The sequence below is a fragment of the Orcinus orca genome, chromosome 1 (assembly GCF_937001465.1).
Source record: "Orcinus orca chromosome 1, mOrcOrc1.1, whole genome shotgun sequence".
NCBI lineage: Eukaryota > Metazoa > Chordata > Mammalia > Artiodactyla > Delphinidae > Orcinus > Orcinus orca.
The window spans coordinates 34,707,854-34,732,061 of record NC_064559.1 but is presented as its reverse complement, the minus strand read 5'-3'; the positions used below and the strand labels follow the sequence as shown (position 1 = coordinate 34,732,061).

Genomic DNA, 24,208 nt, shown 5'->3' with positions numbered 1-24,208 from the left:
TTAAAAGACAGAGATTGGCAGAGTGGATTAAAAAATATGACCAGCTATATGCTGTCTACCAGAAACTCATTTTAAGTATAAAAATATAGTCAAGTTGAAGGTAAAAAGATGGGAAAAGATATATCATGCAGACATTAATCAAAAGAAAGCAAATGTGTCTATATTAATATCAGATAAAATTACCAGAGACAAAGAGGGACATTATAGAATGATAAAAAGGTTAGCTATCAAGATGACATAGCAATTCTAAATGTGTACATACAAAAGAACAGAGCTGCAAAATATGTAAAGCAAACCTGACAGAAATAGACAAGCCACAACTGTAGTTGAAGACATCAATATCCCTCTTTCAACAACTGAGAGAACAAGTAGACCAAAAAATCAGCAAGGGTGTAGAGCCTGGAGATTTCTTTTGGGGGAATGTTTTAATTATTAATTCAGTTTCCTCAATAGCTATAGAATGTTTCAAATGATCTATTTCATTTTGGGTCAGTTGTGGTAGTTTGGTTTTTTTCCAGGAAGTGGTCCATTTCATCAAAGTTGTCAAATATATTCGTATAGAGTTGTTTGTAACATTTCCTTCTTATCCTTTTGACGTCTGCAGAGCTTCCAGTGTTATTCCCAGCTTCATTCCTAATATTGATAATTTGTGTCCTCTCTCTTTTTTTCTTGCTAGAGGTTTGCCTTGCTAGAGGGTTGTCAATTTTATTGATCTTTTCAAAGAACCAGCTTACTGATTTTCTCTATTGTTTTCAATTTCATTGATTTCTACTGGTATCTCTATTATTTTCTGCTTGCTTTGGGTTTATTTTGCTTCACTTTTTCTAGGTTTATTGACTTGGGAATTCTTTTGTGGGGGGTCCAGACCATAAGAACCAGCAGTGGGGTGTCCCAAATATCCACAGGATGTGACAGGGAGGGGCTGAGTGCACCTCAGTGAGAATACTGCCAGAGGATGTAGAATCATCCTCTTTTAAAAGGAGGTAATAATTTCCTTTAAAACATGGCAGATTGATCTCACGTACTTACCTGAACTTCTTTCCAGTATCTCACTAAAGTTAGATTAAAATAATTTAAAGTCATAAACCCTCAAGTTCAAAGAGGATAAGAGTCAAAGATAGAAAAGAAATGTTTTTTTTTAATTAGAAACTGAAATGTTGGTGTGCAAATAATAACTGACTTAGCAGACCAAGAAATTTGAACCTTAGGAAAGCCAATAAAAAGAAGGCAATCACTACCCCAGAGCTTTGTAAAGGTTTTGGAACTGGAGGCTCCTTGTATTGCTGAAGTGGGAGTTGTGGGGTGGGGCTAAAATGGGAGGATTGGTTGAAGATCTTTATAAGAAGCATTTAGATTTCCCAGGTCGAATCTCCCACCCCTGGAACTATGTACCTATCCCAATCCCACCCTAACAAAAGAATAGAGGTTTATTCTCTTGAGACTGAACTAGAGGGGCTCTGTACCTCGGAATACCAACACAGATGAGCCAGGAGTGAGCAAAGGGGAATTAAATCAAAGCTTATATCCTGAAATATGAGTCCCCTGCCACCCTAGTCCTCCTTTTCCCCTACTTGGCTCCCAGAACATAGACAGCCAGTCCTACACTTACCTACCACCTGTAGGTGGGAGATTATAGAATTCTTCATGGCAGAAAAGAGGAAAAAAATAAAGAAATTTATATTTGTTCCTCTTCTCCTCAAAAGACAGGATCCTTGCTCAATCATTAGTGAAGCCCACTAGTTGACAAGCCCAGCTGAATTTCTAATCAGATTTTGTCTCCTACTCTTAAATTTGAATGGGTAATCAAGTATCAACAATCAGGAGGAAAACATCTAGACGAGTCTTCCCCAAAGTAAAACAACAGGGAAGAAAGAATAATGAAGAAACACACAATGAAAAAAAGCATAAGAAAACTTTAAAAAATTTTAAGTATATTTATAGCTATAGGAGAATACATTACATCCATGAAACAAAAACAGGATTCTATAAAAGAGAATAAGAGAATAAGAAAGAGTTCAGAGAATAAGAAAGAATAAGAAAGAGTTCCTAGAAATTGTATATTGTGTAATATATATATCGATATAGATAGATAGATAGATATAATTTCAAAAGTCAAAAAAGTTTTAAAAATTATGTTAAGGAAATCTCCTTAACAGAGAATAAGAAAGAGTTCTAGAAATTGCATTATATATATATATATATATCTATATATAAAATTTCAAAAGTCAAAAAAGTTTAAAAATTATGTTAAGGAAACCTCCTAGGAGTTGGAATAAAAAGAATGAGGGAGGGTGACAATAGAGAAGAGTTAAGAAAACTAAACAATCAATTTATGAATAACAGGAGTTTGGGAAGGAGAGAACAGCAAAATGGGGGAGAAATTAGCAAATAAATAATGTTAAAAAAACCTTCCTAGAACTAAAAGTATATGTATTTCCAGGTTAACAGTTTTCATATTGACAGATTTCCTATTAATAAGAATAAAAAAGACCTACACCAGAACACACCCTTGAGAAATTTCCAGATTCCAGAGATAAATAGAAGAATATATATGCTTTCAGAGAAAAAACAAAGCAAAACAGCAAAGATTACATAAAAAGGTTAAGGAAAGAATCCAAAAGAGAATGGAGCAATGCCTTTGAAATTTTAAAGCACGGATTGGCCAACTATGGCCTGTGGGCCAAATCTATGTCACAGCCTGTTTTTCTACGGCCCCTGAGCTAAGAATGATATATAAATTTTTTAAGTGTTATAGAAAGAAACACAAGGAAGAATATGTGACAGAGACCATGTGTGGCCCCTAAAATCTAAAATATTTACTATCTGCTCTTTTACAGAAGTTCTGTGAAACTTATTCTAAAGAAATTTCTTTCAAGCCAATTAAACTATTAAAGTTTAAGAATATATAAAACTCACTTCCCAACTTATTCTATGAGACAAGTGTTACTCTGATACCAAAACTAATATTATCACAGGAATACTACAGACCATCTACAATACTACAGACTATCTGTTATGAATATAAATGCAAAAATACTCAACGAATACTAGCAAACCAAATTCAGCAACATAAAAAAGGATTATACACTGTGACCAAATGAAATTTGTCCCAGGAATGCAAGGTTGATTTAACCTACTAAAATCAATCGATGTAATACACCTTATTAATAGAATAAAGGATAATAATAATCACACGATCATCTCAATAGACAAAGAAAAAGCATTTGACAAATTCAACATTCTTTCATGATAAAAACACTTAACAACCTAGGAATAGAAGGGAAGTTCCTTAATCGGATAACAGGCATCTGTGAAAAACCCCCGGCTAGATCATAATTAATGGTGGAAGACTGGATGCTTTCATCCTAAGATCAGGAACAAGACAAGGAAGTCTGCTCTCATCATTTCTCTTCAACATTAAACAGGAAGGGCTAACTAGGTCAATTAGTCAATAAAAAAACTAAAGTTATCCACTTAGGAAGAAATAAAACTATTAGCAGATGACAACACCTTGTATATAGAAAATCCTAAGAAATCCTCTAAAAACTAGTAGATCTAATAAATGAATTCATGAATGTGGCAGGATGCAAGATCAATGTATTAAAAATTTAATAATCTTTCCATACACTAACAATGAACAATCTAAAAATTAATTAATTGAGGCATTAAGGAAACAATTCCATTTATAATCACAGTGAAAATAAGAAAATGCCTAGGAATAAATTTAACAAAAGAACTGCAAGACTTGTACACTGAAAACTACAAGACATTTTAAAAATAAATTAAAGATTCAAATAAATGGAAGGGGATCCCATGTTTATAGACTGGAAGAATTAACATTGTCATGATGGTAAATAGTCCCTAAATTGATCTACAGATTCAATGCAATAGCTATCAAAATTCTAGATTCTTTTTGCAAAAAATGACAAGCTGATTGTAAATTCATATGGAAAGGCAAGAGATCCAGAATAGCCAAAACAATGTTGAAGAAGAAGAGCAAGTTGGAGGACTTATACTTACCAATTTAAAACTGACTACAAAAAAGAAAAAAAAAAAAACTGACTACAAAGCTACAGTAATTAAGACAATGTAGTACTGACATAAGAATTGACATATAGATCAATGGAATAGAATTGAGAGTCCAGAAACAAACTCTCAAGTATATAGTCAACTGATTTTTAACAAGGGTGCCAAGACAATTCAACGAGGGAAAGAATAGATTTTTTTATTTCAACAAATGGTCAGTGAAAACTAGATATCCATAAGCAAAAGACTGAAGTTAGACCCCTGCTTCACACCATACGCAAACATTAACTCAAAATGGACCACAGACCCAAATGTAAGTGCTAAAACTACAAACCTCCTAGAAGAAAGCATAGGAGTAAATATTTGTGGTCTTTGATTACGCAGTGGTTTCTTAGAGACAACACTAAAAACAAGTGACAAAAGGAAAAATAGATAAATTAGAATTTATCGAATTTGAAAACCTTTGTGTATCAAAGGGCACTAGCAAGAAAGTGAAAAGATAATCCATAGAACAATACTTATATCCAGGCTATATAGAGAACTCTTACAACAATAAAAACACCAATCGTACAATTTAAAAGTTGGCAAAGGATTTGAATAGACATTTCTCCAAAGAAGATATACGAGTGGTAAATAAACATGAAAATATGCTCAACATCATTCTTAGGGAAATGTAAAGCCAATCAGAATGAGATACCACCTCACACTCACTTGAATGGCTAAAATAAAAAAGAGAACAAGTATTGGTGAGGATATGGGGAAATTGGAACATTCATACATTGTTGGTGGGAATGTAAAATGGTTCAGCCACTTTGGAAAACTGTTTGACAGTTGCTCAAAATGCTAAACATAGAGTTATGGAACCTAGCAATTCCACTCCTAGGTATATACCCCAGAAATGAAACGTAGGTCCACACAAAAAACTTATACATTAATGTCCAGCATAGCATTATTCAAAATAACCGAAAAGTGGAAGCAACCCACGTATACATCAACTGATGAATGAACAAACAAAGCGTGGTGTATTCACATGCCAGAATCATTATTTAGCAATGAAAAAGAATGAGGTGCTGATACATGCCACGACATGGGTGAACCTTGAAAAGATTGAGTAAAGTTAGTCACAAAAGACCACATATTATATGGTGAAATGTCCAGAATTGGCAAACTCATACGGACAGAAGGTAAATTAGTGGCTGTCTGGGGTTGAGGCAGGGAGTTTGGGGAAGTAAGGTGAGCAGAAATAGTGAATGATTGCTAATGTGGACAGGGTTTCTTTTTGGGGGTGTTGAAAATGTTCTAACATTAAATTGTGGTGTTCATACTACTGTGAATACTACTAAAAGCCATTGAATTGTACACTTTAGGTGGGTGAGTTTTATGGTATGTGAAATATATCTCAGTAAATCTGTAAAAAATACATAAAGACATTTTCAGACATTTTCAAGGCTTCAAAAATTAATTTCCCATTTATCTTTCACAAGAAGCTACTCGCAGATGTATTCTGCCAAAAAGAGTAAATAACCTCAGAAAGAGAAAAATATGGAATTCAGAAAATAAGAAATTTAACCCAAGAAAGAGGCAAAAGAAATTCTCAGGTTGATGATGAAGGGATGCTCGTGATAACAGTTGTGCAGCAAGCTTCAACAGTTACAAGTTAGATATAACAGAAAGAAAAAGGGTATAGGGGAGAAATCTTTGAGGGAAAAAAAAGGCTACTTAATATGTTTGCACATATTGAGATGATTTTTATTGTTTGGCCAGAGAATTTGAAATGAATTTGTGATAAGTACCTGGAAAACTAAGCAAGCAGGCAAACAATGAGGCAACTATTAACTCCAGCAAAACATAAAGTTGTCCAAAAAATAAAATAGTTTTATTGTATTCCCCAGATAAGCAGCGAATTACATTTCCATAACCATAACCCATCCACACTGAACACTGATTTCACCCACAAGGTGAGAGTACTATAATGGGAGGATGGGAAGAATTGATTGTGAGTGGGGCAGGAGTGCAGGAAAGGTTGGTGTAGGATCCAAAAAAGCTAAAACTGAAAAACCAAGAGATAGCAGTATAATCCTGCTATTTAGAAATAAGGGGTTGGGGGGAAACAAAAGAAACAGAGAAGAGAGTCAAAAGCAGTTTTTTCTAGGAAGCAGGAATTCAAAAAAGTAGGGGGAAAGGATTGCAATTTTTTCACTGTAGACTTAGTGGTACTATTGAATTAAAAAAAAAAACAGTACCCATGCATTACTTTGATTTTTTAAAAAAAGAATAAATAGTTTTTAAAATAAGGAAGATAGTTGTACTGGAGTTTCCTCAAAGAAACCACCCTTTCCAGAGAAGCTCCTCGGCTGCAGCATTCCACCCTGCTCTTCCTTTTCTTCAGCCCACATCAGCTTCCCTCCTCAGTGACTGACTCAGCCCCCTCAGCGCTTGCTCCTTTTTGCCCCAGTATGGTATGCTTTGGCTTCTCCCTCGGTCCTCTCATAGCCATCCAGGTCCATTCCCTGTCTCTCTCGACCTTCCCTTCTGCTTCAGAATCCTGGACACGAGCCTGGGCTAGCCTTACTCTAAATTTGTCAGCCTCAAACAGTTAGTCTGCTCCAGTCTGGTTCTCTGGCTGCTCCACTAGCCTTGTAAGTACTCTGTCTGTACATCCGCAGCAGCTGTTAGCCTGGCTTCTCCTTGGGACTAGAGTGGGCAGCACTAGGCATAGTTGTCCAGGGGTGGGCAAGGTCCTCTCCTCAAGTCTGGATCAAGCCACAGACCACATATCACTCCCCTTACTCATTCTGCGTCCGCTAAACTCATTGGTTTCTCTCAAGCTATGATGGCAAGTCTCCACCACGGACTTATATAATTGATTTTTTAGCCTACACGCAGCGTATTTATCTATATAACATTATATTTTTCTAAAAAATATCTTGTTTTGACTCATCTGTGGAGTAAGGAGCAAGGATAAACACTGTATAAATGATATACAATGTAGACTCAAAGTAGAGGTGCTCAGGCATGTGGCTGGCAGGATGGACACAGTCCTCCCAGACACCTGTCATCTCAAGGAGAGGCATGCTTAGGCCGACCATGACTTGGAGTGCCATGTGTGTGTGTTTGTGATCCAAGAGAGGGAACCTGGTGCCCCACTGCCTTGCATATTCATGATGAAGGTCAGAGGGGATAGATCCTGAGCTTTGCAACATGGGTTACAACCTTGTTGGCATGAGAAATATCCTATTCCCCAATGAGTTGTGTGAGAAGTTTGCATATCAGCATTGGCTCCAACCCAAGTTCTTGAAGCCCTCCTACAGAGCCAGCGTTCCACTGGGCTGCGCAAGGGTCATCCAGCAGACAATCTGGTTTGTCCCTCCTCATCGGGTCTTTACATATCTGAGCTTACTGACTTTTGTGTTATGTTTTCCTCTAACCTTTGTGCTATTCAGTCTTTATCCAAGCCACTGATTAAAATCTTGAAAAAGTCAAAACCAGTGAAAAAGCCCTGTTGTTTATCTCTGTGATGATAATAATCAATACTTTTTGGCTACTAAACCAAAAAGATCTCTATCTAATATGCTATCATCCAACTTATTCCTCTAGCTTGTCCACAAAGGTAGTTATAGGAGTCTTTCTCCAATTCATGCTAAAAATCAAGAAACCCATATTCATCAGGCCCTATGCACAGCAAGGACGTGGATGGTAAGGGCTGGCCTCAGAGGCAGGGGGTGAGGAAGGGGTTCAGGAAGCCACATCCAGCTGCATGGAGATGGAAATTTTAATTGTCCCAGTGGATGCAGCAAGGGACAAAAGAAAGCAGAGCTGTGAGGAGATCCCAGATCCTGAGCCTATTAGAGTAAATGTGTTAATTAACGTGTTTATCAAATCTTTCCCTCTAGGATTAGAGAACCCCCCAGACAGCCTGAAAGCCTTGGCACCTAAAAATGGAGACCACTGAAAGAGAGGGGACAGAGAGCTGGGAGAGGAGGGTCCCTCAGCCCCTCCTTTCTCTCCATCAGCCCCCTCACACGGCATCTTGTGTCCTCATACATCAGAAGGTGATCGCCTAAATTGCATCATGTGTTAGTTACTCTCTCAGGAATATTAATTATGTCCGGGCCACCAGGGGAGCACAATGCTTAACCCATACCTGTGAATTCCTCTTTCCAGGCTCAGCAGGAAAAGGATTGGGGGGAGGGGGTACTTCAAACCAGGCCGCAAGGTGACACAACACTCACTTTCAGTTTGTTCTCTGTATACATAGTCATTGTACTTATCACTGTGAGATAGTTGTTTACATGTCTTTCACATCTACTAGATTGTCAGCAGCTTGGTTAATGCAGATACTACTGTGCTGTTCATCTCTGCATTCCCAGGGCCTGGCATGCACCTGGCGTACTCCACCCATCTGCCCAACGAAGGCTGGCCCTAGGGGTCCTGCAAAGGGCTAGGGTGGCATGATTCCAACTGCTCCTCTGTGCTTGGCATATAGTAGCTGCCCAACAAATATTTGGTGAATAAAGGAAAGCAAAATACTTGCCTGCCTGCGAGGAAGGTCTTAGGACAATGCTTACAGGAGACTCTGCCTGCACGGCCCTCAACTGATCAAGGCCAGTGAAAGAGCCCTGCAGTACTGCTATGGACTTCCCCTCAGGATGACGAGAGTCATGGTGGGTCAGAACGTTCCCTGCAGTTCAGGGAATAAAGAACTACCTCGTGAGGCTCCTCTGCAGCCTCTGGGGTGGAAGGCATCACACTCACAAGCAGTTCTGACATTTGGCACGTGCTAATGGAGCACTGACTATGAGCCAGACCCTGGGGACAGAGCAGACACAGGTAACGTCCCTGCCTTCATGAAGCTTATATCGACTCTCAGGGAGGCAGACAATGCAAGTAAATATGTAACATGTCTCATGATAGTGGGGGTAATGAAGACAACAGAGCAGGGTGAAGGGGTAGAGCCGGGGTGCTGTTTTGTGTAGAGTTCAAGGAGGACCTCGGAGGTAGGTAACGTTTGTTCTAAGGTCTGAATTCAGTTGTTCATTTGCGTAGCAGTCCACACGTCTGGCCACCCTCTCTGCTTCCTGCTGTTTCTCCAGCAGGCCAAGCCCCTCCCACCTCAGGGTTGTTTCCACTGCCTGCGATTCTCCTTCCTAGCTGTTTGCTCTAGTTGTTTCCACTGCCTGCGATTCTCCTTCACCTCTTCAAGTTTTTGCTTAAACGTCACCTTCCCAATGAGGTCCGGCCTGACCGTCCTGTTTAAAACACCCTCCCCATTCCCTATCCCGTTATACTCTGCTCTGTGTTCCCCGTAACACTTATCACCCTCTAAGGTAGCACCCAATGCACTCGTTTGTTAGGTGTGCTGCCCCTGCCCTTCTCCCCTCCCTAGAATGGAAGCCTGACTGGTGCGGGAATTCTCACCACTTCAGTTCACTAATCCATCCCAAGTGCCTGGAGTGACGGCACAGGGCCAGCGCCTGGTAAGTGCTTCAAACATCCACTGCTCCTTCAACCTGATGTGCCTGCCCTGCACCAGGTGCTGCCCTGCGGTGGCAAGAAGCCCCCTTGTGATGGTGGAGGGGGGCGTGGAATGCTGCCCCTACTTCCCTCTATGTTGTTTTGGGCTAACTCTGGGGGGAGGTGGCATGATTGGCTTTGGAGTCCCTGGGCTCCACTTCCTGACCACCTCAGCTCCTGCCCTCTTCTCTTCCAAAGAGCACAGGGCGAGGACCTGTCTCAGATCAGGAAGCTGGAGGGGGACCCGGAGAGCGTAGGCATGGCCAGAGGCAGGGGATGGAGTCCGAGGAGGGCTGGGAGTCGGGGCAAGGGACTCAGCCTGCCAGGGTGGGTCGGAGTTGAGGCGAGAGGCACAGGGCCACCCGGAGAGGCCAAGAGAGGAGAAACCCCTTCTTTATCGCCTCCTTCAGGGATTCTGTAACGAGCCTTGCGGCACCATTCCAGTTCCACTGTGCAAGGCTCCTGGTACTCTCAGCGGAGTGTCTGGGTGAATTAACCGCCTGAATGCCTAATGACAGATACAGGAGCAGAGAACAAGTGTGTATGTGGGGGGCGGGGTGAGGACGAGCCAATGCCTTCTCTCTTTAGAATTATTTGTGGCCAATTGCAGATTTCCATCTTCAGAGCCCGTGTCTTCTGTGAACTCAGCCACCCCTCCCCACACCACCACTGTTGCCACTGTTCCTGAGTCTCTGGCCAAGGGACTGACCCCTCTGTTTTCCCAAGCAGGGATTTTCAGATTCCCTTCCCTCAAGCTTAGCACTGATGCCCGCTGGGCCACGGTGCCCTCCCTACTGTGACCACTCCAGGCTGACAGTCACTTTCCCTAGGCTCGGTCACTTGATGGCCAACAAGTGTTCCCTGAGGCTGGTTAGAGTTAAGTCCAGAGCAGTGAATTTCTCCCTTGCTTCCTCCACTTCTGAGCTATGAAATTATCCATTAAGCAAATCTATAATTCATCAGGTTATCCACATTTAGTCTAAATTAGATCTCATCGCCTCAGGCTAGACTTTGAAGTCCTGCTTCACCTGACTCTACTACCCAGCCAGCCGCCCCACGGAGTCCAGTCAGCTTCCTAGTGCTGGGCCCCTTCTCCCCACTACTCGGTCCCCACACCGCTATCCCCAACCGACCAAGAATAGCCCAATCTGATCCCCTCTCCAGAAGCCCATCCTTCCCTCTTTGCCGTAATCCAGCTCTTCAAGGTCTCGTCTTAATTCCAGCCCTTACCATGAGCTTCCTGGGGCTTCTGCAGCAGATGGAAATATTTTATAATTAGGAGTACACAACTTTGCACTCCATTTGTTTCACATTTGCAAACCCATAGTTGTTAAGCAACACGAGGATGGGACACTGTAACAGACCCCTCACATCCCCTCACCACGCCACAGAACACGCAATGAATGCTGTTGAGCTGTACCACCTCGTTTCTACCCTCCTCGCCAGCACTATCTCTCTCTCTCTTAATCCAAACTACCTTTAGCACCGCAACCCTCGGTCCCACGTTCCCTTCAGTCCTCAGGGACTAGACAACCCTGGGTACATGGTCAGACTTTGGATCGTAGAGAATCAAGCTGGCTGCAAGCCTACTGAAGAGATTCGAAATGGGGCTAGAGTGGATACAGGCCAGTCAGTAGGGCCATTGCAGCAGGCTGGATGAGAGACAGTGGGAGTAAGTTCAAGGAGCCACTGATAGAGATGGAGACAAGTGGATGGATTCAGGAGATCATCTGAAGCACTTTTGCATCTACTACATCCCTTGAGATTCATCTCCCTCAACAAGCCGTGACAGATAATAGTAGTACATGTAATTTGGATCTCAGTCTAGGTGATGAAACCAAGACGAGGAGGGATGGAGTGGATTGCCTGGCTTCACACAGCTGGTCAGGGGGGGCCTGGGCCCCACACCCAGATCCTCGGGCATCACATCCAGGACTCTCTGGTCTCACGCCCCGGAGACTAACGCTGGAGGTGCCATGGGAGGGCCGGGTGCTAAGCTGAAGAACCCTGACTGGGCTACCTGCCTGCAGCTATTCCCTATTCACCAATTGATTTGTAGTAACCTGTAATTATTTCTGCTGAATTTTTTTGCATGTTCCATTTGTTTTTTACTCTCCAGCAGACAAGCTACAGGAAGAAGCAGCTTGGGACATAAGTGGGAGCAGAAGAGCCTGTCTGGCTCTGGGATAGAAGGTTAGGGGAGTCCAGATGCCAGCCTTCTGTCTTGCTCCCCTCGGCTCCCTCTGCCCTTTCCTCAGTCTCTCTTCCTCCCCACAGATGGGGGGCTGAGTACTCCTGAGCCAGATCGCTCTTCTCAGTGTCTCTCAGGTCTGTCTCTGCCAGAAGGAAAGAATCTCTCCAGAGTCCCTAACTCCGTTTCTGCCATGTAACAACTTGCCATTGGCACGTCTCTCAAGACACAGACTTTTGGAAGGAAAAAGAAGGAAAGAAACTGCAAGGATGGATTGTTAATTTTCTAAATGAAATATGACTGTGAGATTCTGCCTAGCTAGCTGGAGGGACATTCCACTATGCTTCCCCTCTGTAAGGTGGTCTGAGTGTTCAGGATCCTTACTCAATTTGGAAAGCTTGGGGAAAGTCTTCTGCCCATAGTCCAAACCTGTAGGGTCCCTTCAAGGGAGTGAGGGCTGCCCCTAGGGGCTAGTCTCTCCGTGCCAACTTGGCCATAGTCCTTCAGACCCTATAAGAGGTTCAGCTGTGTCCTGGGTTGCTGTGTGGGTGTGGAGGGCAGGTCTCCCCCACGCACAGAGCCTGCCACTCCCTCACTCCTCCTCACTCTCCCTTGGGGTTCAAACCACTCCCACCAGCTCCAGTCCAAGCAGCAGCCTCCTGTGGAGCCAACTCTTTCCAGCCACAGCTTTGGTAAGTTAGAATTTCTTTCACTTCATATTTTAGAGTGGAGACACAAGGAAGCAGTCCTGTCCACCCAAGGGGTTAAGAAGAACCTAAACCTTAGTATTCAAAGCGTGGATGATCTCCCTGGAGTGGAACTGGGGTGAAGCTGGAAACAGTTCTCACTCTTTTGTGACATGCCTATAGACAGGAAAATAGAGGCACAATTCGTTTCTCGATCTGGTTGTCCTACCACACTATCATTTGTCAGGTATTTCACAAACACAGTTTTTGATCCTCACTATTATTATCTCAGGGTAGTTATTATTAACCACATTTTACATATGAAGAGGCTCAAAGAGATTAAAAAAGTGCTTTTTGTCCAAGGACACGCAACTATTAAGTGATGGAGTGGGGATTCAAACCCTGGCCTGGCCAAATTCTATTTCCACTACTCCAGCTGCTGCTGGGTAGAGATGAGTTCTCTTCACCAAAGGCATTTGCATTAGCAAAGCCCTGGAAAAGTCAAAGAAAGAAATGCCCAAGTAAAGTCTTCAGGGGTCAGTGTAGTGGGGAGCTATTTTCTGCAGGCAGCTTCTAGAGCCTCTCGAATGTATACCAGACCAAGAATAAATAAATAGATAGATAAATTTATAAGCATAAACAAATACTGAACTCTAGTTAATAAGATGCTAAAGTGTTTAAAAGTTAAGTGTACTGATGTATGCCACTTACACTGAAATGTGTTAAAAGCATAAAGAATGGACTGATGGATGGACAGATGTGTAATAAAACAAATATAGTAAAATGCTAGTTATAGAATCTAGGCAGTGGGTGTTCACTACGCAGTTCTTTAAATTCTTCTAGGGACTTCTCTGGTGGCACAGTGGTTAAGAATCTGCCTGCCAATGCAGGGGATATGGGTTCAATCCCTGGTCCGCGAAGATGCCACATGCCGCGTAGCAACTAAGCCCGTGAGCCACAACTACTGAAGCCCGCGCGCCTAGAGCCCATGCTCAGCAACAAGAGAAGCCACCGTAATGAGAAGCCCGTGCACCTCACCGAAGAGTAGCCCCTGCTTGCCCAGCTAGAGAAAGCCTGCGCGCAGCAACGAAGACCCAACGTGGCCAAAAAAAAAAAAAAAAAAAAAAACCTTCTGAATGTTTAAAATTTTTGCTATAATATATTGGAGGGAGAAGAAATCACACAGGTAAGTCACACCACCTCTTGTCACACATCACTGTGGCTCGAGGGAGCGTTGTCATTAGTCACCAAGTTTTTCCTACAGGAAGAGTCCTGGACTACACACTTGAGAATACAGAATAATGAAGGGATAGGTAGTCCCTGCTTTGTGAAAATTTAGTATACCTGGGAGAAAATAGGACAGAGTCATAAAATCAACATTTGTAACAGTGGTTCTTTATTTTCTGCCTTAACAGAAGGGGAGCAGGTTACAAATTGCTTGTAAGTATACATTGTCCAAAAACCTCTTCTGATTGACTTTGATGCGTAGGACAGCCCACTACAGTTAAAGAGTCAGAAATGGACAGTAAGGGAAGATGACTCACAATCCCCCGGGGATTACAGAGACTCCCACAGTGGAAAATTCACCCACAGGTGAATGTATTAAAGAACAAGAGCGGCTCCTTTGGATGGCCGATTGGTTTAGTGGAAAGCTCAGCAGAGTTGGATCCCAGCCAGTCCCAGCTCTTCCCATTTATATCAACTTGAACTAGTCACGTTCTCTTCAAAGCTTAATTTCCTCCTCTGTTAAGGATGATAAACTATTGCCTGCAGTTCAAATTTTGCCTATGACTTGTTTTTATATGGCCTGAGAGTTAAGAATTATCTTTATATCTTTAAATGGTTAGAAAAAATCAAAAGAAGAATAATTTGACATGTGAAAATTATATGAAATTCAAATTTCATTGTCCATAAGTAAAGTTTACTGGAACAGAGCTGCTCTTGTTTTTTTTTACACATTGTCTATGGCTGCTTTCAACTACAAGAGCAGAATCAGTTGCGGTAGACACCATATGGCCTACGCAGCCTAAAATATTTACTTTCTAACCCTCTGCAGAAGAAGTTTGCTGATCCGGTGTGAAATGGTCCATCCACTAACTTCACTTCTCCATCTACCTCATTTCACAGAATTGCTGTGAGAATTAACACGTGCTTTGGGCTTAGTAAACTGTAAGGTTCCATGAGACGCAGGGTGTTACTACTACTGGACCTCATTTCTCTCAATACCATCTTAACAAAGGGAGGAGGATCTGGAAGGAATATTTTATACGACAGATGGGGAAACTGAAGTTGAAGAAGGGAGACAAAACAGTCATGCAGAAATAAATGCCCCTATTTCACCCACAAGGCTTCCGCAGCCAGGGCCTCAACTATGTACCTCTGCAAATCTCAACGTACCTCTGAGAAGAACAGAATGGGGAGGACCATGCATTTTTCAGAAATTTTATGAGACAGTTGTTAAAACACACCCATTACTAAAAAGCAAATTACATAAAGTTACAATCAAATAAATTATAAAAGAAAAGGTAATAAATACTCAAAATTCATCACTTCCTGATTATTTTACAACATTTTATTACTATCTCTGCTTTTGAAGTTATTTATGTCTTTTGTATCTGCATGGTGAAAATACTGTAGAATGGTGTGCTTCTGCACAGCTCTTCCTGCCTTTGCATTCAATGATGTCACATTTGGTATCTTGAAATTAGTTTCGGTGAGAGTGTTTACAACTTGACACATGGCAAACCCTATAAATTAGGCATTCCCCTCACCACAAAGCTGGGCTTAAACACTTACCTGCACACTGCTGGGACCAGAGCTTCTGGTTACAGGAGGTTCACAAGAGATATAGTGGGCGAGAGAGTGGAGAATGATAGAGGACAGAGGGCGGATGCCACAGGTATAGAAGAAGAGGAGGCTGCTTTTTTCTTGGACCAAGAAGCCTTTGAACTAGGAGTATTTGGAGACTAAGACTCCAGTACTTTCCCCGGGGAACCCTAGAGCCTTAGTGTCTGCAACCATTACTGTGATTCACATTCTGGTTATATCTCCAGAGCGGTGAGGCCTGAAAGAACCTGGTTGCATAAAGACAGGGTCATTGAGGCTCAGAGAGATGAATGACTTGCTGGGAGTCAATCAGTGCCTCAGAGCCAGGTCTAGAATCCCAACTCCTTCTCCCAGACCAGCTCTTTGTAGGACAGTGATGCTGTTTTACCAAGCACCTGCTGATGACAGGAAATGAATATGTGGACCTGCATGGCTGTTGTCTTCCCATCAGGTCCCATTGAGGACCTGCCTCCCTCCCCTTTTGTCAACAGATGTCAGGGGCCTTTGCCACACAGAAGAGTCTGACCACCCATGTCCTCAGCTCACCTGTACCTTTGCAGCTCTCTTTCTCACAGCCTTCAGTCATCTCTCTGGACCATTCTCCTAACACAGGCTCATTAAGAGCATATGAAGTGTTGGGCTCATGGGTAGGGTGACTGACTATGGCTTTGGGAAGCTCTTGTCTTCTAGGCAGGCTGTCAAAGGGTGTCTTTGATCTGGATTTCTGCAGGAGCCTACCAACCAAGAAGGTGCACAGGACGAGGCAAGAGAAGGTGTTCAGGAAGTGGTCTGCTCTCTAAGCACGTGAAACGATTTTAGATCGTCACTTGCACTCTGTATCATCATCATGCACACAGTAGGCTCTTGGAGAGTCATGTTTGGAAGGAACCCAAAAGATCATCACGTCTAGTACTTCGTTCTACAAATGAGGAAACTGATGTCAGAGAGAGGAAAGACATTCCTAGTAAGTGATGGCGTCGGATTCAAACCCAGGTCTTTCTGAAGTTTGTTCTTTTCTAAAAACAGAGCTAGGATTTGGAACCAAGATGGCGGAGTAGAAGGATGTGCTGTCACTCCCTCTTGAGAGAACAGCAGAATAACAACTAGCTGCTGGACAATCATCAAAAGGAAGACACTGGAACTCACCAAAAAAGACACCCCACATCCAAAGACAAAGGAGAAGCCACAATGAGATGGTAGGAGGAGCTCAATCACAGTAAAAACAAATCCCATAACTGCTGGGTAGGTGACTCACAGATTGGAGAACACTTATATCACAGAAGTCCACCCACTGGAGTGAAGGCTCTGAGCCCCACGTCAGGTTCCCAACCTGGGGGTCCAGCAACTGGAGGAGGAATTCCTAGAGAATCAGACTTTGAAGGCCAGTGGGATTTGATTGCAGAACTTCAACAGGACTGGGAGAAACAGAGACTCCACACTTGGAGGGCACACACAAAGTAGTGTGCGCATTGGGACCCAGGGGAAGGAGCAGTGAACCCAGTGGAGACTGAACCAGACCTACCTGCTAGTGTTGGAGGGTCTCCTGCAGAGGCAGGCAGTGGCTGTGGCTCACTGTAGGGACAAGGACACTGGCAGCAGAAGTTCTGGGAAGCACTCCTTGGCGTGAGCCCTCCCAGAGTCTGCCATTAGCCCCACCAAAGAGCCCAGGTAGGCTCCAGTGTTGGGTGGCTCAGGCCAAACAACCAACAGGGAAGGAACACAGCCCCACCTACCAGCAGTCAAGTGGATTAAAGTTTTACTGAGCTCTGCCCACCAAGCAACACCCAACTCTACCCACCACCAGTCCCTCCCATTAGGAAACCTGCACAAGCTGCTTAGATAGCCTCATCCACCAGAGGCCAGAGCAGAAGAAAGAAGAACTACAATCCTGCAGCCTGTGGAACAAAAACCACATTCACAGAAAGATAAACAAGATGAAAAGGCAGAGCGCTATGTACCAGATGAAGGAACAAGATAAAACCCCAGAAAAACAACTAAATGAAGTGGAGATAGGCAACCTTCCAGAAAAAGAATTCAGAATAATGATAGTGAAGATGATCCAGGACCTCGGAAAAAAAATGGAGGCAAAGATCAAGAAGATGCAAAACATGTTTAACAAAGACCTAGAAGAATTAAAGAACAAACAAACAGAGATGAACAATACAATAACTGAAATGAAACATACACTAGAAAGAATCCATAGCAGAATATCTGATGGAGGAGAACAGATAAGTGACCTGGAAGACAGAATGGTGGAACTCACTGCTGTGGAACAGAATAAAGAAAAAAGAATGAAAAGAAATGAAGACAGCCTAAGAGACCTCTGGGACAACATTAAACGCAACAACGTTCACATTATATGGGTCCCAGAAGGAGAAGAGAGAGAGAAAGGACCGGAGAAAATATTTGAAGAGATTATGGTCAAAAACTTCCCTAACATAGGAAAGGAAATAGCCACTCAAGTCCAGGAAGCGCAGAGAGTCCCATACAGGATACACCCAAAGAGAAACACGCCAACACACATAGTAATCAAACTGGCAAAAATTAAAGACAAAGAAAAATTATTGAAAGCAGCAAAGGAAAAACGACAAAATAACATACAAGGGAACTCCCAGAGGGTTAACAGCTGATTTCCCAGCAGAAACTCTACAAGCCAGAAGGGAGTGGCATGATATACTTAAAGTGATGAAAGGGAAAACCTACAGCCAAGATTACTCTACCAGGAAAGGATCTCATTCAGATTCGATGGAAAAATCAAAAGCTTTGCAGACAAGCAAAAGCTAAGAGAATTCAGCACCACCAACCACCTCTACAACAAATGCTAAAGGAACTTCTCTAAGTGGGAAACACAAGAGAAGAAAAGGACCTACAAAAACAAACCAAAACAATTAAGAAAATGGTCATAGGAACATACATATCAATAATTACGTTAAACGTGAATGGATTAAATGCTCCAACCAAAAGAGCATTGCTGAATGGCTTGCTGAATGGATATAAAAACAAGACCCATCTATATGCTGTCTACAAGAGACCCACTTCAGACCTAGGGACACATACAGACTGAAAGTGAGGGGATGGAAAAAGATATTCCATGCAAATGGAAATCAAAAGAAAGCTGGAGTAGCAATACTCATATCACACAAAATAGACTTTAAAATAAAGACTATCACAAGAGACAAGGAAGGACACTACATAATGATCAAGTGATCGATCCGAGAAGAATATATAGCGATTATAAATATATATGCACCCAACATAGGAGCACCTCAATACATAGGCAACTGCTAACAGCTATGAAAGAGGAAATCGACAGAAACACAATAATAGTGGGGGACTTTAACACCTCACTTACACCAATGGACAGATCATCCAAAATGAAAATAAATAAGGAAACAGAAGCTTTAAATGACAGAATAGACCAGATAGATTTAATTGATATTTATAGGACATTCCATCCAAAAACAGCAGATTACACTTTCTTCTCAAGTGCACACGGAACATTCTCCAGGATAGATCACATCTTGGGTCACAAATCAAGCCACAGTATTTTTTATTTTTTCCTTTTACATCTCCTTTAATGTTGTTACAGTGAATATACAATAAACACAAATGCGGGAGGGGGACTCCTTTGCTATTATTGTATTATTATTATTATAATTTTACTAGCAAAACCGCAAGCTTGTCCCAGACAGCAGCTTGGGCAGTCCTTCTCTTCTCCACCCCATGTCAGTCATTTATTTCCACCCGCCTCAGACACAGGTAGATTCTAACTCAGTGCGCATCCTCACTATCTAAACAAAAAGGCAGAAGGAGAAGGAGTGGTCTCTAGCCCCAAACTCCCATACCGCAGCAGCTTATTCTCAAAACCCCACGGAAGCCACCCATAGTGGCAGGGCCCTTTTGAGGCTGTACGACAGAAGTAGACTAACCGTAGCCAACGGGCCGAATCTGGCCAGGGCCTGACTTGTAAGGCCCAAGAGCTAAGAATGATGTTTACATTTTTAAATGGTTACATGGTTGTGTAAGAACTACAGGATATCTTCGATTTTATCCCCTGGAACCACAAAGCCTAAATTATTCTGGTCCCTTAAGAAAAAATTTGCTGACCTTCTCTACTCCTAAACCTAAGCTCGGGGCAGAGTGGAAAGTCTGGGGCCTGAACCGACTCAGTGGGGGCCCAGCGCCCGGCCTTCCATCCCGCCGTCTGTCGGGGGCCGCCACCTCCCCCGGAGTGGCGCCGGGCTTAGCTTGGCCGGAGAGGCCCCCAGGCGGCCTCAGAGTCCCGCGCTGCTCGGGCGGCCTCGGTGGGGGCAGCCCCAGCGCTCGCGCAGGCAGAAGTGCCAGACCAGGGCGGAGCAGCTGAGCAGGGCCAGCGCCGAGCCCACGCCCACGGCCCCGTGCAGCAGCGTGAGTGGCCTCGGCAGCACAGTCAGCCGGCCGCAGGGCCCGAAGGCGGGGCCGCCCGCGCCGTCGAGGCCCTCGGCCCCGGGCACGCTGCTCTTCCCGGCCGCGTTGGAGGCCACCACGCAGACGACGTATGCGCCCCCGGGCTTCAGGCCCTTCAGCTCCGCTCGGCGGACCGTCGAGTTGAGGGGAGGCCCCTTCTGCGGAGCCCCGGCGCCTTCCCAAAGCAGCAGCCAGTACTGGTGGACCGGGGAGAAGGGGGCGCACCAGTGCACCACGGCGCGGCCCGCCTCGGCCTCCATGCGCACTTCCCCCAGGCGTGGCGGCTCGGGCGGCTGCGTGGCGCTGGAGAGGCCAGGGCACAGGCACGTCGTCGGGCCGGCCCTCTGCAGCTCCTGGCAGGGCACCTGCAGGTGGCGGCAGCGGTCGTAGTCGCAGGGGACAGCCGGCAGAGGTGTCTCATCTTGCTCCTCTTCTTCTGCGTCTCCCGCCAAGGGCTGCGCTCTGGGAACCGAGGAGAAGGTGACAGCCAGGAGCCACAGAAGGCGGGGATTTCCCGGCATGGGGTCGGTGGGTAGGCCTTGATGCAGTGAGTAGCAGGCCGGGGGTCCTAAGAGGTCCCCAGGAGCACAGGCTGCGCAGTCAGGTTTTCTCAGTGTCTTCAATTTCAATTCTGTTTTGGCTCAAAGCTTTTATACCCCTCAACTGTGATGTCACCACCTGGCCCCCCTTCCCCTGCCCCCCTCCCCAGTGAGTGCCAAGAAGAGGGCTGGTCCCTTCAGAGGGCCTGAGTCACGGGGCCAGGGGTGGGGGAAGCCACATGCAGCGGTTTCAGCTGGAGGCCAGGATGCCTGGGTTCTGAAAGAGCAGTGGAATGTGGAAAGCAGCCAGGAGCTGAGAATCCAAAGGCTGAAGTCATGTGAGGGGGTGAGGAGGGGAACACAAAGGATGGGGCCACCTGGCTGGTATCAGAGAGAAAAACAGCTGTGGACAGCATGGGGCCTGGGCTACAAAATGCTGTTTCAGTAAAAAATCATACCACATCCATGGCAGTCATTTCCTGTCTTCTGCCTCCCAATGGACTGAGAAAGGGAGGGGTACGGAGGCCAGAATGATGTATCCCAGCTTTCCAGACCCGCCCTATGCTATCCCCCTCCCCAGAGGGAGATGAGAGTCACATGGATGGAGTGGGCAGGTTTTCGCTCCTTGGACGTCCTAGGCTGATGAATGGAAACAGCTGTGCCTGAAATAGTCCAGGGTCTGGAGGTCTTCCCCATCGGTAGCCCCTGACAAGACAACCTCCTCCAATCGAGGTGGGGGATGCCTGGGGAACATCACGTTTTCAAATGGCCCTGAATCCAGTTCAGAGTCAGGGAGGCAGCTGGCATGAAAAGAGTTTATTGGGGGAGCCCCGGAAAGGGAAAGGGATCGGGGGGGAGAGGGCTGGAGTGTGGGGACTCTGCCCTATTCTCTTCAGGAACTAGAGCAAATGGGGCGCTGTCGGACAGTGCCTGTGGAGGGTTCAGAGCTGCCCACGGTCTCCGGGGCAAGGGCAGGGGCAGAAACAGGCAGGTTGGCCTCCGTCAGCAGAGCTGCATCTTCCCAGGAGCCTGAACCGTCACTGGCCTCGGGCTCTAGCTCCTCCTCGCCACTCAGGGGCTGTTGATCTGGTTTCTCCTCCTCAGACAGCTGGCCTTCTGGCTCCGAGGGATCTGCACGGCTCTCACTATCCTCTGTAATGGGTGACAGCTGAGTGGACTCCTCCTGGCCTTGGGGCCCTGTGCCTGGCTGATGGGCAGAGATCCTCCGCTGGACTTCCTTGTGGGACCTGTCTCTGTTTCGGATGTTTACCTGCAGAGAGAGGCGGTGTCGGGGCCAGATGCCCCGCCACACCCACTGCACATAGCTGAAGAGCACAATGACGCTGAGGAAGGTGAAGTTGCTGGCAACACCAACGAAAGCGCAGGTCATCGGGAAGTTGTACAGCCGGTACCTGAGCCCAGTGAAGTGGGCGTGGATGCGGAGGTGGGCTCCGTACAGCTGGACACACTTGCTGTGGATCTCGATAACGGCTCCGGTGGTCGGCACATACGAGTTCTCCCTTTATTCTGGGTACAGCTCCACCTCCAGGACCTGCTTCTGCTCTGCAAAGCCAAACAGCAGGAGGCTAGAGAAGACCAGTGTGTCAAGCATCTGGAGCAGGTTTGAACGGTAATGCAGCATCACGGAGCGTGAAGAGGTGGAGATGATTTGGCCGCCTCTGGTGTAGCATGAAATGGTGACCAAGAACATGCCCAAATCTTGATTCACAGGAGACTCTGGCAGCTCAAGCTCTAAGGTAACGCGGTACGGCTGTCCATACATCAGCACCCGATCACGTCCACCCTTAGCCAGTGAGACATTGGCAACAGGGAAGGAGCAGAGTAAGGAGGCGGAGGAATCACAGTCGGTCCTGTAGCAGAAATGCACGGGGCTGAGGTGGCTGACTGTCGGCATGTAGGAATAGTAGAAGGAGCCATAGAGGAAGACAGACACCCAGAGCAGGAGTAGGATGGTACAGAAGAGCACCCCAAACTGCAGTAGCAGCTTGCGGGCACGGCCTGCCAGGACGTGGCCCATCTCCTGGGCCCACAGTAAGGCAGGTACTGGTGGGCCATTGACCATGATGGGGAGTGCAGGGGGTCTGGCCCCGGGTTCAGGCCTTGAGTTCCTAGGTGCTCTGCCACCTGGACGCCACCCCGGCCATGGGATGAAGCAGCTGGTAGTTCCAGCTGCGCACTGCCCGGGCAACCGCGAGAAGCCACAGTATTTTTAAGAAAATTGAAATCATATCAAGCATCTTTTCTGACCACAATGCTATGAGATTAGAAATGAGTTACAGGGAAAAAATGTAAAAAACACAAACACATGGAGGCTAAACAATACGTTACTAAATAACAAAGAGATCACTGAAGAAATCAAAGAGGAAATCAAAAAATCCCTAGAGACAAATGACAATAAAAACACGACGATCCTAAACCTATGGGATGCAGCAAAAGAAGTTCTAAGAGGGAAGTTTATAGCTACACAAGCCTACCTCAAGAAACAAGAAAAATCTCAAATAAACAATCTAACCTTACACCTAAAGGAACTAGAGAAAGAAGAACAAACAAAACCCAAAGTTAGCAGAAGGAAAGAAATCATAAAGATCAGAGCAGAAATAACTGAAATAGAAACAAAGAAAACAATAGCAAAGATCAATAAAACTAAAATCTGGTTCTTTGAGAAGGTAAACAAAATTGATAAACCATTAGCCAGATTCATCAAGAAAAAGATGGAGAGGACTCAAATCAATAAAATTAGAAATGAAAAAGGAGAAGTTACAACAGACACCGCAGAAATACAAAGCATCCTAAGAGACCAGTACAAGCAACTCTATGCCAATAAAATGGACAACCTGGAAGAAATGGACAAATTCTTAGAAAGGTATAACCTTCCAAAACTGAACCAGGAAGAAATAGAAAATATGAACAGACCTATCACAAGTAATGAAATTGAAACTGTGATTAAAAATCTTCCAACAAACAAAAGTCCAGGACCAGATGGCTTCACAGGTGAATTCTATCAACCATTTAGAGAAGAGCTAACACCCATCCTTCTCAAACTCTTCCAAACAATTGCAGAGGAAGGAACACTCCCAAACTCATTCTATGAGGCCACTATCACCCTGATACCAACACCAGAGAAAGATACTACAAAAAAAGAAAATTACAGACCAATATCACTGATGAATATAGATGCAAAAATCCTCAACAAAATACTAGCAAACAGAATCCAACAACACATGAAAAGGATCACACACCATGATCAAGTGGGAGTTATCCCAGGGATGCAAGGATTCTTCAATATACACAAATCAATCAATATGATACACTGTATTAAAAAATTGAAGAATAAAAACCATATGCTCATCTCAATAGATGCAGAAAAAGCTTTTGACAAAATTCAACACCCATTTATGATAAAAACTCTCCAGAAAGTGGGCATAGATGGAACCTACCTCAACATAGTAAAGGTCATATATGACAATCCCACAGCAAACATCATTCTCAGTGGTGAAAAACTGAAAGCATTTCCTCTAAGATCAGGAAAAAGACAAGGATGTTCACTCTCACCACTATTATTCAACATAGTATGGAAATCCTAGGCACGGCAATCAGAAGAAAAAGGAGTAAAAGGAATACAAATTGGAAAAGAAGAAGTAAAACTGTCACTGTTTGCAGATGACATGATACTATACATAGAGAATCCTAAAGATGCCACCAGAAAACAACTAGAGCTAATCAATGAATTTGGTAAAGTTGCAGGATACAAAATTAATGCACAGAAATCTTACATTCCTATACACTAATGATGAAAAATCTGAAAGAGAAATTTAGGAAACACTCCCATTTACCATTACAACAAAAAGAATAAAATACCTAGGAATAAACCTACCTAGGGAGACAAAAGACCTGTATGCAGAAAACTATAATACACTGATGACAGAAATTAAAGATGATACGAACAGATAGAGAGATAT

The 24,208-nt window shown here is 44.3% G+C and overlaps 1 protein-coding gene and 1 pseudogene across 1 annotated transcript; both read right to left on the bottom strand.

Annotated features, from left to right (window-relative positions):
* Window positions 1-18,789: 18,789 nt before the first annotated feature.
* On the bottom strand, window positions 18,790-20,603 carry LOC101281540 (LRRN4 C-terminal-like protein). Its single transcript, XM_004282462.4, has one exon. The coding sequence runs from the start codon at window positions 20,208-20,210 to the stop codon at window positions 19,518-19,520; it is 693 nt and encodes a 230-aa protein (XP_004282510.1). The 5' UTR covers window positions 20,211-20,603; the 3' UTR covers window positions 18,790-19,517.
* A 426-nt stretch (window positions 20,604-21,029) lies between these two features.
* Window positions 21,030-22,311, bottom strand: LOC101281781 (seipin-like; annotated as a pseudogene).
* Between the last annotated feature and the right edge of the window lie 1,897 nt (window positions 22,312-24,208).

Coding starts and splice junctions, on each gene's coding strand:
- LOC101281540 (XM_004282462.4), bottom strand. CDS start 20,210: ATGCCGGGAAATCCCCGCCTTCTGTGGCTCCTGGCTGTCACCTTCTCC.